This window comes from Marmota flaviventris, chromosome 4, assembly GCF_047511675.1.
Source record: "Marmota flaviventris isolate mMarFla1 chromosome 4, mMarFla1.hap1, whole genome shotgun sequence".
In the NCBI taxonomy this organism is placed as follows: Eukaryota; Metazoa; Chordata; class Mammalia; order Rodentia; family Sciuridae; genus Marmota; species Marmota flaviventris.
The window spans coordinates 38083983-38101543 of NC_092501.1; the positions used below are offsets into that span (position 1 = coordinate 38083983).

Here is a 17561-nt window from a genome sequence, read left to right on the forward strand (position 1 = left end):
GACAGTGAGACGTGCTCCAGCGACCTCAAAATTCCAGGAATTGCCTGCACAACTACCCCAGAATAGTCTTGGCTTGTCCCCATCTGTCTCCCCAGGGATCCTCTGTTCTCAGTGTCCCCACCTCAGCTGGGAGAATCCAATAAATACTGAAACCGAAACCAGCATAAAAGCAGAGGCTGTTGGACTGGTGTCTGCCAGGTGAGGTTGGTGAGGCCCGGGGCTGGAGGCCTTCCAGCAGAGGCGGGCCTTGCCTGGACCCAGACTCACCCTGCCACTCTGCCAGCCTTGCAACCAGCCAAGTGGGAAGTTTTCTTACATTTGTACTCTCACACCTAGAAGAAAGCACTGTCCCTTCCTCCAGAGAGTTCTGGCCTGGCATCTCTTTGAGGGGGACAGTCCTGGTGCAGCAGGGCCCATTTTACAGATAAGAGGACTGAGGCTGGACAGATGATGACAGAGCTGAGAGTAGCAGAGCTGAACAAAAGCACAGCACCTTCATAAAAATGGGGGCATAACAGGCATGAAGGGGTAAGGCCCTGACTGTGGCCCCAGCCCCTGGCCAGCTGCTGGGGCAAAGCAGGGCTGGGCCTTTAGAGCTGCTCCCTCCTTGGCTGCTCCCACCCCTCCCCTACTTCCTGGAGAACTGGCTGGGGTTGGAGAGGGTGGGGTGAGAGGGCAGCTCATGTTGCAGGCCCTACCACACCTGTCCAGGATAAATAAAGGCATTTCCCCTCCACTCTCCCAGTCCCCTCCTGAACCCCCTTCTCTGTGGGTCATCCTTTGTACACTAGTAAAAGTACCCTGTTAAGACCCACAGAAGGGAGCCCTTGCACGGCTGCTACTGCCTCAGGTTGCTTTAGTGGGGCCCATGGACAAAGCAGGGCTGGGTATGGGAGCTACCACTTAGCCTGCAGGTGGCGGGTATCCTTACAGGAGGAGCTGCAATGCCTGTCTGCAATTGAAAGGGTGGGGCTTCTATAGTCAGAGAGGTGTGGGAGCAGGCATGGGTGTTAGGTACCACCAAGACATAGGAATTCCACCCACCACCACTTCTGTGCATAAATGTGAGCCTCAGGTTGATGGCTGCAAGGTGAGGAAATCCCAGCCCTGGCTTCCCGATCACCCCCTTGGATTGCAGTGAATGTACCCTGAGGGTTCAGGTCCCTATTGAGAATGAGTATGCTCTGCTTGGCCAATTCTCCCCACCCCAGGACTGCCAGTGGTGCCCTGCGGCAAAAGCTCAGATCAAGACTATGAGCAGTATCCACTGGCCAGTCGTGAGAAGCAGATGATGGCTAGGGTGGGAGTGGGGGTCCTCCAGAGTTTTGGCACTGCATCTCTTTGAGGGGGCTGCTCCTGGTGCAGAAGGGCCTTGTGAACCCCAGCAGGAAATTTCACAGCCCTGGTGTGCACAGAATCTATCTGGCCAGGAGCACTGAGCCTGCGATACCTGAGGCCAAGGTGTCCTCAGCCACCAGTGTTATTTTCCAAGGGACTTCCTGTCTTGGGGAGGGTTCCAGTGTCCAGCCTACCCTGATCCATGGCCTAGATGATTTGGGGTGTGTCTCAGAAGGAAAATGCCATGCCTATCCCCCAATGTCCTAGATGGGTTCTATTTTTATAAGTCCCCCCAGTCATTGGCTCCCGCACATCCCAACACACTCCCTCCCCGAGTGAGGACATTCCTCTTGCTGTCTAGCTTAAGGTCTCTGTGTTGCCATTTAAGCCCCTGGCCATCTGGAGCCAGGTGGTGCATAGGTCCTATGTGAGGTCATTGGCTATCCTGGGTCCACTGAGCCTGGGGGCTAACATGCACCCACAGGATGGGGCAGGGAGCATCAGCAGCAAGCCTTTAGGGTAGTGGCACTGGGAGAGACTTGGGCTCAGTTCCAGGCATGGGGAGGTTGGAAGGCTCATGAGAATGAGAGGAAGGGCCCACCTTATACTGGGAGGACATGGGCAGCTATGGGGTTTGTGGACTGTGCAGGGACTAAGGTGGGCTAGCCACTGGGCTCAGACATCACATCATTGAGGTAGATGTGCAAGGCTCTGAGTGTCTTTTCAATCTGAGACTTTCTGGTCTTCAGGATAGTAGGCGGAAAGGGGCAGAGACCCAGATCTCCAGCAGAAGGGTAGAGGGCAAGACCAGCATCTGAGGAGTGCAGATCCAAGGCTTCCAAGGTTACCCTGGGTGGAGCTTCTCCTTTGTAGGGTCCCCCAAGTGCCCATGCCATGTTCTCAAATCAAGACTACTCTTCCAGGGGGCACTGACCCCTGCACTTTTGCCCCTTACCAGAGCACCTTCGGGTCTTCCCGACTACCTACTGCAGTGCTGTTCCTAGGCCCAAGATAAGTCTGCTGCCCTGGGGAAAGAAACCACATCCTTTTCCCCCAGGTTAGTAGCAGCCCAGATATACCTGGCCACCCACCATGTTCCCATGACAGCCTGGGGGACCTTAGCTGGCCCCTTCATACCAGGGTTTCAACCACCCACCAGGCAGGGGTTGTCTTTGCCCCCTTACGTGCCTCACTGTTCCTTCTGAGCTCTGGGGCTTTCAACCCTGGCTCTTCCAGGAATTGCTGGGGAGTGCCTTTATCTGACAAAGATTGACTGGGCACCTATTCTGTCCCAGATAGTAGTGTAGATGTGGGACCATAGTAGCAGTTAAAACAAAGTCCTTCCTTCTCCCTTCTTCTCAAATATGTCTAGTTTTAGCCTCTCTGGGCTTCAGTGACTCCAGATGGAAGAGAGTGGTGGACCTCCCAACCCACAATGTTCTTTCCTATGCCTCCCAGACACTGCAGGGCCAAGGGGCCATCTCTCCAGGTAAATCTGGGGCCAGGGGAGACACTAGACAGGCAGGAGGATCAGGCAAGTCCTGGACCAGTGAGGGATGAAGGTCCAGAGCCATGAGCCAGCTGGTGCAGGGTCCCTGACTGGCCCATGGTAGCAAGAGAAGAGGGACTTGAATGGAATTGGTGCTGGGACTCAGTAACAAGCCTGCCTCCACATCACAATAGCAGGGCAGCAGGGGCAGCAGTCTGTCTATCCGTCCATCCACCCACCCATTACATGCTCTTTCCCAAAGCATCTACAAACTTTGGGACTTTAGGGAGGGACTTTAGACTTGGGGGCACCCAGAGCCTGCCCTGCCAGAGAAGGCACTGTACGCTCTGTCCACCTGCCCATCCACCCTGCAAACTCAGCATTTCCTTCTCTGCTTAAAACACCCAACACCTGCCCATGATGTCACACTCTAGTGGGCAAACTCTCGGGGACAGGCTCAGGTTGGCAAACACCAGTGGTGGCCAAGACTAGGAGATCAGTTCTGTCGGAACCCTCAGACAGGGGATAGGGTATGCTCTGTTTTCCAAGAGCCTGGGGAGGACAGACAGACAGATGTACATACGTGCCCTCTTCTGAGTGTGCCTTGCCCCTTTGGGTGCCAGGCCATGAGCAGTGTGCACTCACCCTGGAGATAGTGAGGGGCATGTTGAAGTCCTTGCCTCCCTGCAGACGGAAGCCCCAGGGTCCGGGCCCGGTCAGAGTCACACTGTAAGACATGCTGGTGCTGATAGTGGCTGCCTCTGCAAAGGGCAAAAAGAATTAACTGAGGGGAGACTCATGCACCCCACCTCCCCAGCCCACACCTCTGCCTCTGCCCTGCCCGACCCCCCAGTCCCTGGCCTTGCCTGCTCTGCCCCTTGCTGCCTAGACAGGCTGTGCAGAGCTCCTGGGAGGCTCCTAAGAATAGCTGGGAGCGAATGCCATCGACACTGATATCTGCCCTTGCTGCGCCCATAAATGGACTGTAACCCTACACTGTGCCCGCCCGCCTGTGGCCTCCCAGCCAGGTCCACTGTGACTCACACAGCTAATATAGCCCCTGGGGAGGGGTGTCCAGCACCCAGACCCCCCCGACCAGGGATCAGGAAGAGAGGACCGGTCAGGTTGATGACAATGTTCTTGCCTCCTTTCTCCCCTTTGCCCTATGAAGAGCCCAATCCCTCTCTCTGCTCACTGGATCCATCCCTGGCCCAGGACGCTTGGGCTCATCTCCCTCAGGCAGGAGTTCTGCTGCTCTGTGCTCCCTGGTGAGGACTCTGACATACTGCCTTATCCAGTATGGGTCCTGTGTGCCTAGAATTGAGCTCACTCTCTAGCTGGTCTGGAAAAAGTTTCAATTCAGAAGACCAGTGATTGGCCCTGGGATTGGCCAGCCATAAAAATTATCTTGTAATAGCAGAACCTCGGGGCATGGCCAAACTCAGCCCAGGGCTCTTTACACTATTATCCCTAGGATCCTAAGAGGCTGCCACCTTAGCCTGTAGGAGCCAAGGCTCTGAGAAGTTAAATGACTTCTCCAAGGTCACATAGAGAATGGACCTGGGCCACAGTGGAGCCTGGGCTAATTCTAAAGGCATTCATGCCAAATAATGAGCTTCTAGTGGCTGCAGGCACCTCCCAAAAGCCCTGGCCCAGGAACCTGGGGCCCTGCCCACCCCATGTTGGCACAGGATCTGAAGGCAGATCTGGGTCAGGCCCACCGGCTCCAGACCCTCTGGGGGCTCAGCTGGTTATTCCTGGCTCTCCTGTCTCATTTGTGCCCTGGAAAACTTGACAGTAGCATGGAAAGGTCCAGCTGCCAGCATTGCATGCCAGGCCCCGTGCCCTTTACGCAGGAATGGCAGGGGGCAGGGAGGAGGGAAAGAGATGCCATTTGCTCAGCTGCTAGGACACAAGGCCAGAATGGGCAGGGAGGGGAAGCATGTATGGCATGTTCAGCCCATACTCTAGAGACACTGGCCCCTCAGGACTCCTGCCAGTGTGGTCTTTGGGTCAAGATACTCTTAGAAGCCCTGCCCCAAGAGAGAATTCAGGCCCCATGCAGCCTGGAGATAGATCAAGTCTCCCCCTGGTTCCCCAGCTGGGGAAACTGAGGCTCAGGGAAGACGACCAGGTTGGTTGGTTTCTGGCCTTCTCGGAGCTCTAACTTGGGCTTGCTCTGAGGACTTTGCAGCCAGGGTGTGAGCAATTTCCCTGCTGCCAACACCCCAGCCTCACGTCCCAGGCCTGGCAGACACAAAGTGCACGGGAGGAATGCCCATGATACAGGACAATTTGCCCAAGGTCACAAAAATAGCAAATGGAAGAAGCTAGGAAGGGACCTGTGTTTTTTACCCCCACATTACTATCGTCTCTGCCCTGTATCCTTCAGTCTTGCCTGTCCTGGCCCAGAAGATTAGCCCCCAATGCTTCTTCCATATCATTCCCTACCCCCAGGCCCCATGCCATCCATTCCTAACTCCAGCTTTGACCCTTTCTTAGGGGTATCCATCCTACCAGGCTGGAGAGGACCTAGCAGCAGGGCATGACCACATGGGGAAAGGAAAGAGCTGACCCTGTATGGGGTTGGGCAAAGCTGTACCTGGAGCTGCAGGCTCTTTCTCTGGACTCTGATGCTGGCCTCGGCCTCTGAGGGAAGGGAGGGTAGTGGGAGGATGCTCTTAAAGGGGAAGGCCAACCTCCCTCTATCTGCCTCCCCTGGGAGACCCAAAGCCAGCTGGAGAGCAGCTGGTACCCACAGGCTAGGCGGAGTTCAGTAGCTCATTGGGGAGTGGGGATGGGCCATGTCTGGTCTTTGTCCCTCCTCTACTCTGCCCCCCTGCCATTTGAGATGAGCTTTCAGGAGTGGAAGTGGGGGATGGGAGAGGGGAGGAAAGAAGCTGCTGGGCCCTTCAAGGTCAGGTCCCAGCTCTCTCTCCCATCACAGACCAGTAGGTAGACACCATATTTGTCAGACAAGATCTTCTCTGCTTTTTTATTTTCTTTTACCCTGTCAGAATCACACTGCCCTGGGATGAAATTAAAGCACTGATATGAAACAAACCATAGGGGTGGGGTGTGAACAAATGTGCTTGGTGCGCATGCAAATAGGTACCTATGGGAGAGGTGCCCATTGGTGCTTGTGAGTAGGGGAGGGGAATGTGGGCTACAGGGAGCCTTGTGCTGGGGGAGGGAGAAGCAGGAGGTGAGGGAGCATTTTCAGTGCACAAAGTAAGGTCTGTGTTTAGCTTCAGCCACTGGCAGTGGGAGATGCTCTGGCTTCCGGGGACCAGTGAAATGCCCAGCCTGGATGCACAGACTGGCCAAGATGCTTGGCTCATAAATAGCTGGTGTGTTCTCCGGAGCCATCACCATTGTCACGGCCTGGACAATCACAGCACACAGCATTTCAGGAGAGGAGGATGACTGCCGGAAGGAAGAAGGCCTGTGTATGCATTCTTCAGACTGAGCCCGGGTGTGGCTGCTGAGCTGAGAAGCCGGTGTAGACCACATTGCAAGGCAGTAGTTTTGTGGTGCGGGGAGAGGATGTGGGGCTGGGACTGTGAATCCAGTACAGCACAGGCGACAGGGCCATTTTGAAAGCCTGCAGGCTCCAGGCGTAATCCTGGGTCTGTGTGTGTGAGGGGGTGTGACAGGGCCAGACACGTCCCAGAAGAAAGGGAGAACCAATGGGCGTCCTACATCCTGGAGCACAGGCTGGAGAGCTGCCCCTTGGTCTGAAAACAAACAGCAAACATCTGTTTAGCCCGAGAAGCCTCCTAAGGGGAACAGTCTCTCAATGATCCTCTGTGTCACTGAGAGGTGCAGGAGGTTGAGTGGAAGGGCCAGGTTGCATTCCAGTTTGGGGTTGGGCCTTCTCAAGGACCACATCTCAGAGAAAGAGCAGAAAAGTCTAAGGCTGTCTGCAGGATATCCTCCAGGCTCAGGCTCCTGGGGTTTGGACTGGGTTCCTCCCCACTCTCACCCTTCAATTTCTCCCTTCTGAGCACTCCTCCTGCATATGTGTGGGCTCTGGCAGCTCCTGTCACCCCTGCTGCTCGGAGTCGCTGCTTGCCTGCCTTGTGGCTTCCTCCGAAGCTTCACCCTGCAGGCTCACTCCACTCAATTCCACCCTTTCAGGACTTTGTGGAGGGTCCTGGCTACCCTGCAAAGTGACCACGCCCCTCGCTGGGTTTCTTGTCTCCTAGGGGCAGATTTAGGGACCCTGCAGACCTCTATTCCTACCACTTCCTGCCACTTTTCCCTTCTCCTACATCCCCTCTGCCATCTGCAGGGTCTCTCTGGCTGGTTCTAGGGTCACAAAGAACTATCCTTTCCCAAGACACACTGAATCCCTCCCATGCATCCTCCTGCCTTCACACAGGAGATCAAGGCTGTTTCCTTGACCAGGATGGCACAGAGCTCCCTCCCTACCCCCAGGCTGGAGATCCCTATTTCACCTTCACCTTCCCTGGGGAGCCTCAGGGACCTGTCTCTGCTCTCAGCACACTGCGTGCTCATAACTCCATGGCAGCACTTATCACGCGTGTTTGGTGACTGCTGATGGCCAGCTCTCTGTGCCCAGCGCCCCAGCCCAGCCCAGTCTCCACCCAGGATGGGAACTGTGTCTTTCATTACTGCCTGGCCAGCCTGGGGGTCACTGCTAGGCTTTTGTTCTGTCTCCATGGTTATACACAGTGCTTGAGCTCTATAACAGGGTGGGGTACTTCTCAGGAGAGTGCTGGGAAAGACAGGGGCTCCCCAACTGCAGAGAGTAGCCCTGGGCTCCCCTCTCATAATCACATAGAGAAGCCACATGAGAAAGGCAGGCAGGAATGCATCTGAGGTCTTGGACTGATTAGAGAAGCCCGAGAGTGCCCAGGAGTCAACTGGTGGGTTGAGAGAAGGGGGTGAGAGAAGGGCAGGGCAGGGAGCTGTCAGCTGAGGGAGGAGGGGCTGCCCAGGGCGCCTGTGCAAACGGAATTTCCAACGTTCCAGAATATGGCCTTCTCTAATCGCCATCGACATTCCGTTCCATAGGCACTTGGGCTGACAGCTGGCCTTCTTTTAATAGCCACAAGTATTCTGGGTGACATCCTGATCTCAGGGCGTTTGTGGTGAGCACATACACAGCTTGTAGCCTCTCCCCCCAGGTATGTCCAGTCTTGAAATCACACAGAGAGATGCATACCATCCACACTCAGTCACACGCAAACACAGAAGACACATGGGGACACGTTCAGTTGTGTGTCCTGAGGTGTCACAGTGACAGAAAGCATATGCTGGGCACATGGTCACACATATGCACAAGTTGTGCTCTGCCGGCTGCAGACCACATACCTTCATGGATATATGCATTTATATACACGTGTGCATATGTCTGTCATGGCACTACATAGCCAACAGCACCGCCTGCTAAATGTGTACATAGACAGTTACCCAGACACACCCAAGAATAGTCACAGACCATACAGACCCTGCTCAGGAAGTCCTGGAGTCACGGAGACCCCCTAGCAGGCAAGGGGAAAACTGGGGTGTATGGAGTAGGGGTGGGTGATTCCCACAGGGCATTGGCCCTGCCCATAAGAACAAGTCCCCCTTCCAGGCCATTCACTTGTCTCTACTTCCCACATCTTTACAGATTGGCAGGTACTATACCCAATCACCTTCCTGAAAGTCTCAGCTTCCTGTCCTTGGGACCTGGAAGGGGCTGTGGCTTCCTCATCCTCCAGGATCTGACCACAGAGAGACCATCCATTCATTTGCTGGGCAGCCCCCCATGCAGCTGCTGCCTCCGTGTCTGTCCAGCCCTGGGGAAAGTGGGAGAGCAACTGTGAGGTGAGAAGGACACTCTGCATCTTGTCCCTCCCCTGTTCCTCTCAGGTTCTTCTTGACCTTCCCCACACATATTCAAACATATCTACACATATTGATAGCAAACTACGTGTGCCTGTGCTAAGTGTGGGCGTGTGCTGGCACGCACTTACACACACACACCTTCCCAAGCATGTTGGTGTTCAGATTTTGGGGTGGATGGGTGGTCTTCATGAGGGTCTAGGCCTCTGTTAATAAATTAGACTTATTTATTCTTCATTACAATGGTTCAGGGAAGGGACCCTGACAACTCCTCCTTCATCTCCTTAATAGAGACCCTCAAAGATGGGACAGTGGAGGGAGATCACTGTCCATCTAGTCTGTCCATAGCAGTTCTTGGTGAGAGCCACAGTGGGCCCTGGAGGAGAAGGATGGAGGAACCTGGCTAGAGCCTTGGGGAGCTCTCCTGGCAACATTTAGGGCTCCCACAGATCCAGGCCCTGGGGAGGGCTGATGGGCTGGAGGCTCCAAAGACCAACATTAACCGTCGAATCAGCACCCAGATATGGGCACACCACAATCTTCTAGTCACTGTGAATAGAAAGACTATTCACCCTTTCCAGGGAGGATGCAGAGGCTCAGAGGGGTGAGGGACTGGCCCAGGCTCACATCGCGAGGATGAGGTAAGCTCAATCTCCAGGTCAGTTCCCTGACTCCACGGCCAATGCTCCTCCTTCCCTTTCCTGTGGCTCTTCAAGGTGCCCAGGGTGAGGGGACTTAATGCTGAGGAATGAGGCCTCTGAGCTGGCTTTGTCTCTAGATGCCTATTTAGAGCCCCAAATACTAATCTTTTCAGTCTTGACAGCATGGAAAAAGAGACCTCTTGGAGTTGGAAGACCAGTGTTCAGACTAGACTTGCTGCCAAGACAACTCAGGTCAGCCCATCCCTTCCCTGGCCCCAGTGACCCTGCCTATCTTGGAAGATGATGTACTGGAGGTCTCTCAGTCTCAGTGGCAGCTCTGCCAGGGCATGTGGCCTTCCCAGAGCCCTAGGGCTGGTAGAGGAAGGGATGGTAAGGTGCCAGCCAGCTAGTGTTCAGCATCCTTACCACCTCACTCTCAGAGCCCAGGGACTCCTGGCGCCTCTGTCCAGAGATCCAGCTGACTTCGGAGGCATGGCTGATCAGAGTGGAGCGGTGGGTAGAGCGGTAGCTGAGGGATGGGCGGCCATGCTGGCTGGACACACCTAGCAGCTTCTTCAGGAAGGGCAGGTTCTGGGAGATGGCCATCCTGCAGGGCCACACATCTGGTTAGGGACACAAGAGGTAAGGGAAGGACAGACAGACTGAAACATGGCTAAGGTTGGTGGATAAACAGATGCTGGGTGATGGGAACAGACAGGCAGTCACTGGGAGTCATGGGAGGCAATGAAGATGGACAGACAGAAGCTGAATGATGAGGCAGACAGAGGCTGGGAGAAGGAGACCAGTGGGCTTACAGAATGGTGGGATGGATAGTCAGACTGTGGGGTGGTAGGTGTGGAAAGAGAGACTTAGAGTAACAGGTTCATTCAGGTGAATGTTGGTTCCAGCCCACATGTGGCTGGCTTAAGCCATATCTCCGAAAGTGGGGATCAGGGACACTCCTGAGTGCTTAGGATGGACCAGTTGGGTCTTGCAGTTCACTTTTTCAGAGGGAGCTGTGTGATAGAAACTTCCAGGCTAAAAGAAACACTGAAAGTCCCATAGAAAAGGTGCCTCATTGCTCATAGCAGAGTATGAACTGGCCACCACCGCCCCAAAGACCCTGCCAGAGCTCTTGAGGTGAAGCCAAGTGCTCCCTGCTTGGTTCTCTTAAGGCACTTGTGTCTGGGGTCTTGTCTTAACAGGGACAGCAATGTTGAGTTGCCATCCTAGATGCCTTACGACCCAGCTCCAATGAGGTAAGCTCAACCCCCTAATTAGGATTGGACACTGCCCAAGAAGACTTGATATTCCTCCAAACAGCCCTCTTGGAAACTGAGATAGGAGAGGGTCATACCAACTCCAGACCCCACCCACTGTTGTTGTCTGCTCCTGGCAGCTCACGGCCCCCACCCAAAGTACATACAAGAGACAAGACAGATGACAGACTTCGGCTGCATCTGCAGGCCCAGGCCTTCCATGCCCATAGGTGGGGCCCTGGAGGCCTGGAGAAGGGTCATACCTGTACTTGGGGTGGATGATAGCATAAATGATGGGGTTGTGGATGGCAGAGGCCTTGGCGATAACGGCCGGCACTGAGCTCATGTAGGGAGTCAGGAGGTGCGCATACCTAGGACAGAGAAGATATGTGGCCCTCCATCCTTCTCCCCAGTTGGTTTTCCCCCATCAATCTTCTTCCTCTGAGTCAGATCTTGCCAAGGCCCAAACCCCAGCCCACCCCAAACCAATACAGCTGGGTCAGCCCTGTATCAGGGAGAATTCTGGAATAAAATGGACAGGGGGGAAGCTAGTAGGGATGGTTGAGGATGGGTCTCTGGGAGAAAGATATGCCAGGGTTAGCTGGGGATGATTCACCAAGTCCCACTATCTTAGAGCCTGTGCTGCTGACAATATCTCCTGGTGCTTTCCATTGACCCATCTACACAGCTCTTCCCATACCCCAGCCTCACCCTGATTCCCACTTGCTCGCCTATCTTTCCTCCTCCTCCTCCTTCTGTTCCTGCTCCTCCTTTTTTTTTTTTTTTTTTTTTTTGTTCTGGGGATTGAACCTAGGGGCACTTAAACACTGAGTTAGATCTCCAGCCCTTTCTTTTTCTTTTTAAAATATTTTTTTTAGTTGTAGATGGACACAATATCTTTATTTTTATTTATTTATTTTTATGTGGTGCTGAGGATCGAACCTAGGGCCTCACGTGTGCTAAGCAAGCACTCTACCACTGAGCTACAACCCCAGCCCCCCAGCCCTTTCTTAAAAAAAAAATAATAATTTTTAGTTTGAGACAGGGTCTCACTAAGTTGCTTAGGGCCTCTCTAAGTTGCTGAGGCTGGCTTTGAACTTGCGATTCTCCTGACTCAGCCTCCTGAGCTACTGGGATTACAGGCATGCACCCTTACACCTGGCTCTCCTGTCTTTCTTAGAGAAACTCACAGTAGGCTCTTCGAAGGGACCAGGCCATCCATACACAAGAAGGTCCATAGATGAACACTTCCAAGGTTTCATAACTCTCCATGTCACAAAAGTGTTTCTGAAGTCTAGCCTATACTCATGCTACTATAGATGCTAAAGTCCCAGACTCTAGTTAAAAAGGACTATAGGGCACCTCTTAGGGATTCAGGTAGGATGCCCACAGCCCAGGTAGAGGAGACCAGAAGCTCAAGGAGAGCTGCATGTTCCCAAGGGGATTGGCAGGCCCTCTGGCTGAATCTAGAGGTGGCCCAGAGTTCCTCCAACATATGCCTTGGAGCTGGGTAGAGTCCCTTGGTTGGGAAAAGAATAAGACTTGGAGGCTGGACTTAGGGTGTGAGGATGGCTGGCTCAGGCTGGGCTTGGAGGGAAAGGCCATCCAGGGGTCCCTTTCCCTTCCCACACCTTCAACCCCTGCCCCAACCCCTTAGCTCCTGCTCACCCAGCAAAGGCCACCAGGGCCACAGTGGAGTAGGGGGCCCAGGAGACTATGAAGAGAAGGATGACCAGCAGCGCGATCTTGGCCACCTTCCACTCACTCTGCATCCTCTGCCACTGCCGCCGCCGTCGTGGGGACTCGCCACAGCCCTCACAGGCCCTGGGAAGGGTGTGTATTCTTGAACTGACCCCATTCCAGTTGCAGTGAGTGCTAGAATCATGAATGCTGTCAGGAGCTTCCCTGGACCATCCCTGGGGCACTTGGAAGGGGGTTATCCCTTCCAGAAAATTCTCATTACCCTGATTCTCACCAGCCTTTTTGAGGTTCTACCTGGGGTAGAACCTTCTCTACCCCCTCAGACATGCCTAAAATCCCCTCCTCATAAACCTTGTCTCTGGAGTTTTTTCTAGGTGCCCCCACCCAATAAGCACACGTTAGCATACCTGTAGCTGGGACTACTCAGGAGGGTGGGGCAGGGTCTCTGTTAGCTGTCACTTACCGGCCTGTCTCCCGGATGGCCCTGAAGATGAAGATGTAGCAGTAGATGATGACAAACAGGGGTAGGAAGAACACGAAGCAGACGAGCAGCATGGTGTAGGCACGCACAGAGGGCGTGAAGGTCATGTAGTCCCAGGAGCAGGATGTCAGCAGCCCCTCAGGCACATAGGCGCCTGTGAGCGGGACAGGTGCTCAGCCTCCTCAGTGGCACTGCCTAGACTCCTTGTCCATCAAGGGCTTCATATGTGATATTTGGGCCTCTACCCTGTCCAGTGCAGTGAGGAAGCCTGTGGCAATTGGGGGATGTGGAGGGACCTTCCCAAGGTGATTCTGGCAGGGGTACCAGCTCAGGGGACAGCTGGCAAAGCCCAAAGCCCACAGCTGCTCATTTTTGCTAGACTGTAGCAGAGGCCTCACTCCAGTTCCAGGGTCATGCTCACTGATCTCTGTCCCACAAGGGCTAGAGCCTTACTGCTTACCCTCCTGCCCACTGAGGTTCGCACTCCAGTCCCTGCCTAGTCTGACTCACTGCAAACTTGGTATTACACATTCAAGAACACCTGAATTTGGGGACAGACTGTCCAGGTGATCCTCTGGCCCCTAACAGAGTGCCCTCAGTCTCCCCTGCTGCTAGTGATTGATGCCCCTGAATGCCCATCTGACTTGGGGCTCAGGAGGTCCCTGGGTCCCCCCTGTCAGTTGATTGACCCAAGTTTACCCACCTCCCTTTAACCCCTCTCCCAGTCTATCTGCCCCTCCCCAAATTCTACCAGAACACTTACTCCAGCCAAAAAAGGGTGGCAGACTCCAGGCCAGGGCATAGAACCAGACACCCAGCAGGAAAAATGCTGCCCTCTTCTTGGATGCCATCCCAATGGTAGCCAGGGGGCGTGTGATCACCAGGTAGCGGTCCAAAGCGATGGCCGTCAGGGTTATCATAGAGGAGATGCCAAAGAGAGCCCCACAGAAGGCATAGAACTCACAACCTGTGGGCACAGCCCTCTTCCCTAAGTCCTTGGGGGAGGGATTCAATCAGGTACCCAAGTGGAGGGAGGCATTGGGGATGGGATGAACTTGGCTCCTTCTCTGACCTCTCAGGAAACCAGGCCTGAGCCTTCTCCACCCTGTCTACCATCCACATCTGACTGAGGCTGGCAGAGGACTCAGGACTAGAACCTGATCTTCCCTTCTCACTCACTCATGGAATTGAGGGCAGCTGCTCACTCTTTACCCAGGAGGAATGGAATCGCCTCTTCTGGGTCACTCTCCCCAGTGGGCAACCCCATGCCAAACCCCTCCCCCTCCCTCCAGCCAAAGGGAGCCCCAGGTGTCTACCTGCCTCCCCAAAGAGCCACCGCTTATAGAGACTGCTGGCGAAGAAGATGGGGGCCTGGGTGGAGGACATGAGGAAGTCACTGACAGCGAGGTTGATAATAAACATGTTGGCAGGTGTCCGGAGGCTTCTGCTCCTGTGAGGGTTGGAAGTGGTTAGGGGGTGTTTCCTAATACCTCCAGAGTTGTGAGGAGCTTCCATCACCCCTCAACTACACACACACACACACACACACACACACACACACACGTACATGCAGACAGGCCGTGCTGCTGGGCCACACTCCTAGCCCTCTGTCCAACAGGCACCGTCTGAGGAGCAGTTGACCCCTCAGTGCCAGCTGAGAGGGACCCCAAGGCAGCTCCCTCAGAACTTCTCTCCAAAAACTCCTGTATCGCCCAGGGGAGGCCAGTTCTCAGGTCACATCCATTTCCTCTTCTCAGCCTCTGGATTCCCTCTGTGTGACTCACAGTTTCTCCTTAGACAACCCTCTCCAGGCCCTGGTCTCCCCAGTGGCTTCTTCCCAGGCTCCTCCTCCCATGCCTTCCATGAACTCATGCTCCCTCCTTGTCCTTCTTCCAATGTCCTGCCTGGCCCAGGCCTTGCTGGGTACAGCAGTCTCTGTTGCTCTCATCCTCATGATGGCAAAGGGCAGAGGACTGTGAACCCAGGCCAGCCACCTTCACAAACCTTGTCTCCTGACACCATCTGTCTTTGCATCTACCACTGAGGGATGCATCATGATTCCCATTTCCCAGAGGAGAGCACTGAGGCCCTAACTCATGAAGTGACTTGCTCCCAATCATGACATTCAGTAAGTGCACAGTCAGGATTCAAAGACTCCTTTGCAGGGCAATGCACAAACACAAACCGACTTCATCTTCATTGGACACCATGGAGGAAGTCACAACTCCATTTACAGATAATAATAAAAAATGAGGTCAAAGGGGATAAATGGCTTTCTCTGTCCTTTTATAAGTTGGTGGGGAGTCAGGGACTGACTATTTGTGTTCACTTCTCCACTGGCCTGCCAGCAGGACAGGTTGAGAGAAGCCTATGGTGGTTGCCAAGTGGCTTGAGGACTCAGCATCCTGTGCCCAAGGCTGCTCTTGAGGATGTCCCCTGGGGCAGGATGGCAGAGGTGATCTGAAAGCAGGGCAGAGTGGTCAGACACCCAATATTCTAGGGGTAACAGATGACATTCCTGGGGCCCAATTGACATATGCCATTCAAGTTTACTTGGACTAATTTTCCCCCTTTTCTGAGCTTAAAGATTGAAGCCTGGAACCTGAGATCATTGAAGGCTTGGCCGTGGCCCCCCAGCTAGCCTCAACAGCACCCTGGGCAGAGCTGGGCAATGTTCTGGTCCTTGTGTTCTGGTCACCCTTCTTGCCCTGGATCCAGTTCCACCAATCAGGTACCTGCAGAACGTATAGATGACTGTCAGATTGCCCATCATCCCCGTGAGCCCCACCAGCAGGATCACCGTGCCCAGGGTATAGTGAGCATGATCTGGAACATCAACTGTGGGGAAGGGGATCCGGGCAGCAGTCTGAGCCCCAGTTGCCTATGAAGAGACAGAGAAATGAAGGTCACACATTATCTCCCATCACCTTCAAATGTCTCTGAAAAGGAAGAGGGTTCCCAGAAGGGCAGGTAGAAAAATTGAGGTACAGAATGGCAAAGCCACTTGTCCATACAGCCAGCTAGTGGCCAAAATTGGAATGGAAATGCGGTTCTTCCTAAACCTGAACCCATAGGTGTGAGACTTCTGTGTGTGGGCTTAGGCAACTTGTTGGAGACTGGTCAGACAGACAGGTGCCCGATAATCAGGGATATGACTTGGATAACCTTAAGAAGGCAGAGCCATCTCCTAGGTTGTCCCTCCCAGATGAAGGGGCACCGCTATCAAGGTTCAAAGGAGAAGTTGCATTCCCTCATACCATAGCTGGGTAGGGCTGATCTTGATGCCTGGCAAGAGAGAAGGGGAAGGAATTTCCTTTGCAAAGATGGAGTGAGTCTCCCAGAGTCACAGCAGGGAGGTCATTACCCTCTGAATTTAGTACAAAGAATTTAAAAACCTCTCCTATCCATTCCCTTTCCAGGAAGAAGATTGATCTGCTCTCTCTCCTGCCCAACATTCCACTGTAGCCTGAACAAATCCTGAGGCCCCGGATATGCCTTCCCCTCTGAAAGGCTCCACAGGGCATCTGGCCAACTTCTGGAAGAAGAGGATACAAGCCACAAGCAGGTCAGGGTTGGCCTTTGTGGTTCTTTTTCTTTTTAGTTGTCAATTAACCTGTATTTTATTTACTTATAATCAGTGCTGAGAATCAAACCCAGTGCCTCACACATGGTAGGCAAACGTTCTACCACTGAGTCACAACCCCAGCCCCTTTTGTGTTTCTTTAATGCTCTCTGCAGGAGAGAACATTGTACCCTCCTCTCAGCCAATTTGTGTAGGACAAGCTCAGAGAGGTCTGGTGACATGACCAAAGTCCCACAGCAGAACTCAGACCTTTCCTATATCCCTGTCAAAACACTTGAGGAGGTGTAGGAAGTGGGGAGGGTAGGCTCTGTGCATGCACAAGCTCCTTGGGCTTACCGTAGGGCTGGCAGGTAGAAGCTGGGCCAGGCTGGAGACACTGCTCTGGGTGCTGTCCCACATGCTGGGTGGAGCTGAGGTGGCCCCCAAAGTGGGCTCCTGGGCTTGGCCTGGTGAGACTGACCCTGAAGTAGTGTTCATCCTGAGGTCCTTGTTTGATCTCACAGAGAAGTCAAGGGCATGGGGAGCTAGAACTTTAGTGGTGCCCAGCCTCCTAGCTTTCCTCCATCCTTGGCACTGCTGCGCGTTCCACCTGCTGGCTCCTCCCGCATTCAGTGCCGGCACAGCCAGAGCTGCTCTGGGGGCTGCTCAGTGTCCAGCGAAGTGCAAAGAAATGAGTATCACAGATACAGCCACTCACAGCCACAGGGTCCCTCCCCATTTTAAGTAGCAGTGCTGGGGGCTGCGCATGCTCAGTTGCTGCTTGCTTCTGGCTCCTTCAGATGCAGGTCCCTGGGTGTCTATCCACCAGGGTCTGATGATGGCAGAAATGAATGTGTGTATGCCTGAGAGAAAGGGTATGTGTGATTGTGTACATGCTTCAGGGGACATTGCTAAGCTCTGCTCTGGGACACTGGCACAAGACTTTGTCTTCCCCTCTAAATATGTCCTGCCTTCTTTCTTCCCTGAGCTCATCAAGAATAGCCTCTGGGGCTGGGGTTGTGGTTCAGATGTAGAGTGCTCACCTAGCATGCATGAGGCACTGGGTTCAAACCTCAGCACCACATAAAAATAAAATAAAGATATTGTGTCCACCTATAACTAAAACAAAAGAACAGCCTCTGCCATCCCAGGAACCCCATGGATGTCTGTGGGACGGTGAACCTGGATGTGGCCCTATCCCAAAATCTGGCCCACGGCATCTTCACAACCACCA

At 53.9% G+C, this 17561-nt stretch overlaps 2 protein-coding genes across 7 annotated transcripts in view; both read right to left on the bottom strand.

Annotated features, from left to right (window-relative positions):
* Ldb3 (LIM domain binding 3) overlaps window positions 1-3565 on the bottom strand; it is a 63623-nt gene extending 60058 nt beyond the window's left edge. For all 5 annotated transcript variants that reach the window (XM_027939893.2, XM_027939895.2, XM_027939892.2 and 2 more), the window contains exon 1: window positions 3473-3565. In XM_027939893.2, the coding sequence (XP_027795694.2) occupies window positions 3473-3565 (93 nt within the window). The remainder of the gene's footprint in view (window positions 1-3472) is intronic.
* Window positions 3534-16933, bottom strand: Opn4 (opsin 4). Of its 2 annotated transcripts, none has more exons than XM_071611120.1 (10): window positions 16685-16933; window positions 15501-15646; window positions 14082-14215; window positions 13529-13732; window positions 12748-12919; window positions 12252-12407; window positions 10847-10954; window positions 9751-9931; window positions 8494-8637; window positions 3534-3588 (listed from the first exon to the last, which is right to left on the bottom strand). In XM_071611120.1, the coding sequence occupies exons 1-10, from the start codon at window positions 16823-16825 to the stop codon at window positions 3550-3552; spliced, it is 1425 nt and encodes a 474-aa protein (XP_071467221.1). In that variant the 5' UTR covers window positions 16826-16933; the 3' UTR covers window positions 3534-3549. The 2 variants fall into 2 exon arrangements, with proteins under 2 accessions (XP_071467221.1, XP_027795800.2); XM_027939999.2 differs by lacking the exon at window positions 3534-3588 and adding an exon at window positions 5850-6564.
* Window positions 16934-17561: the final 628 nt, after the last annotated feature.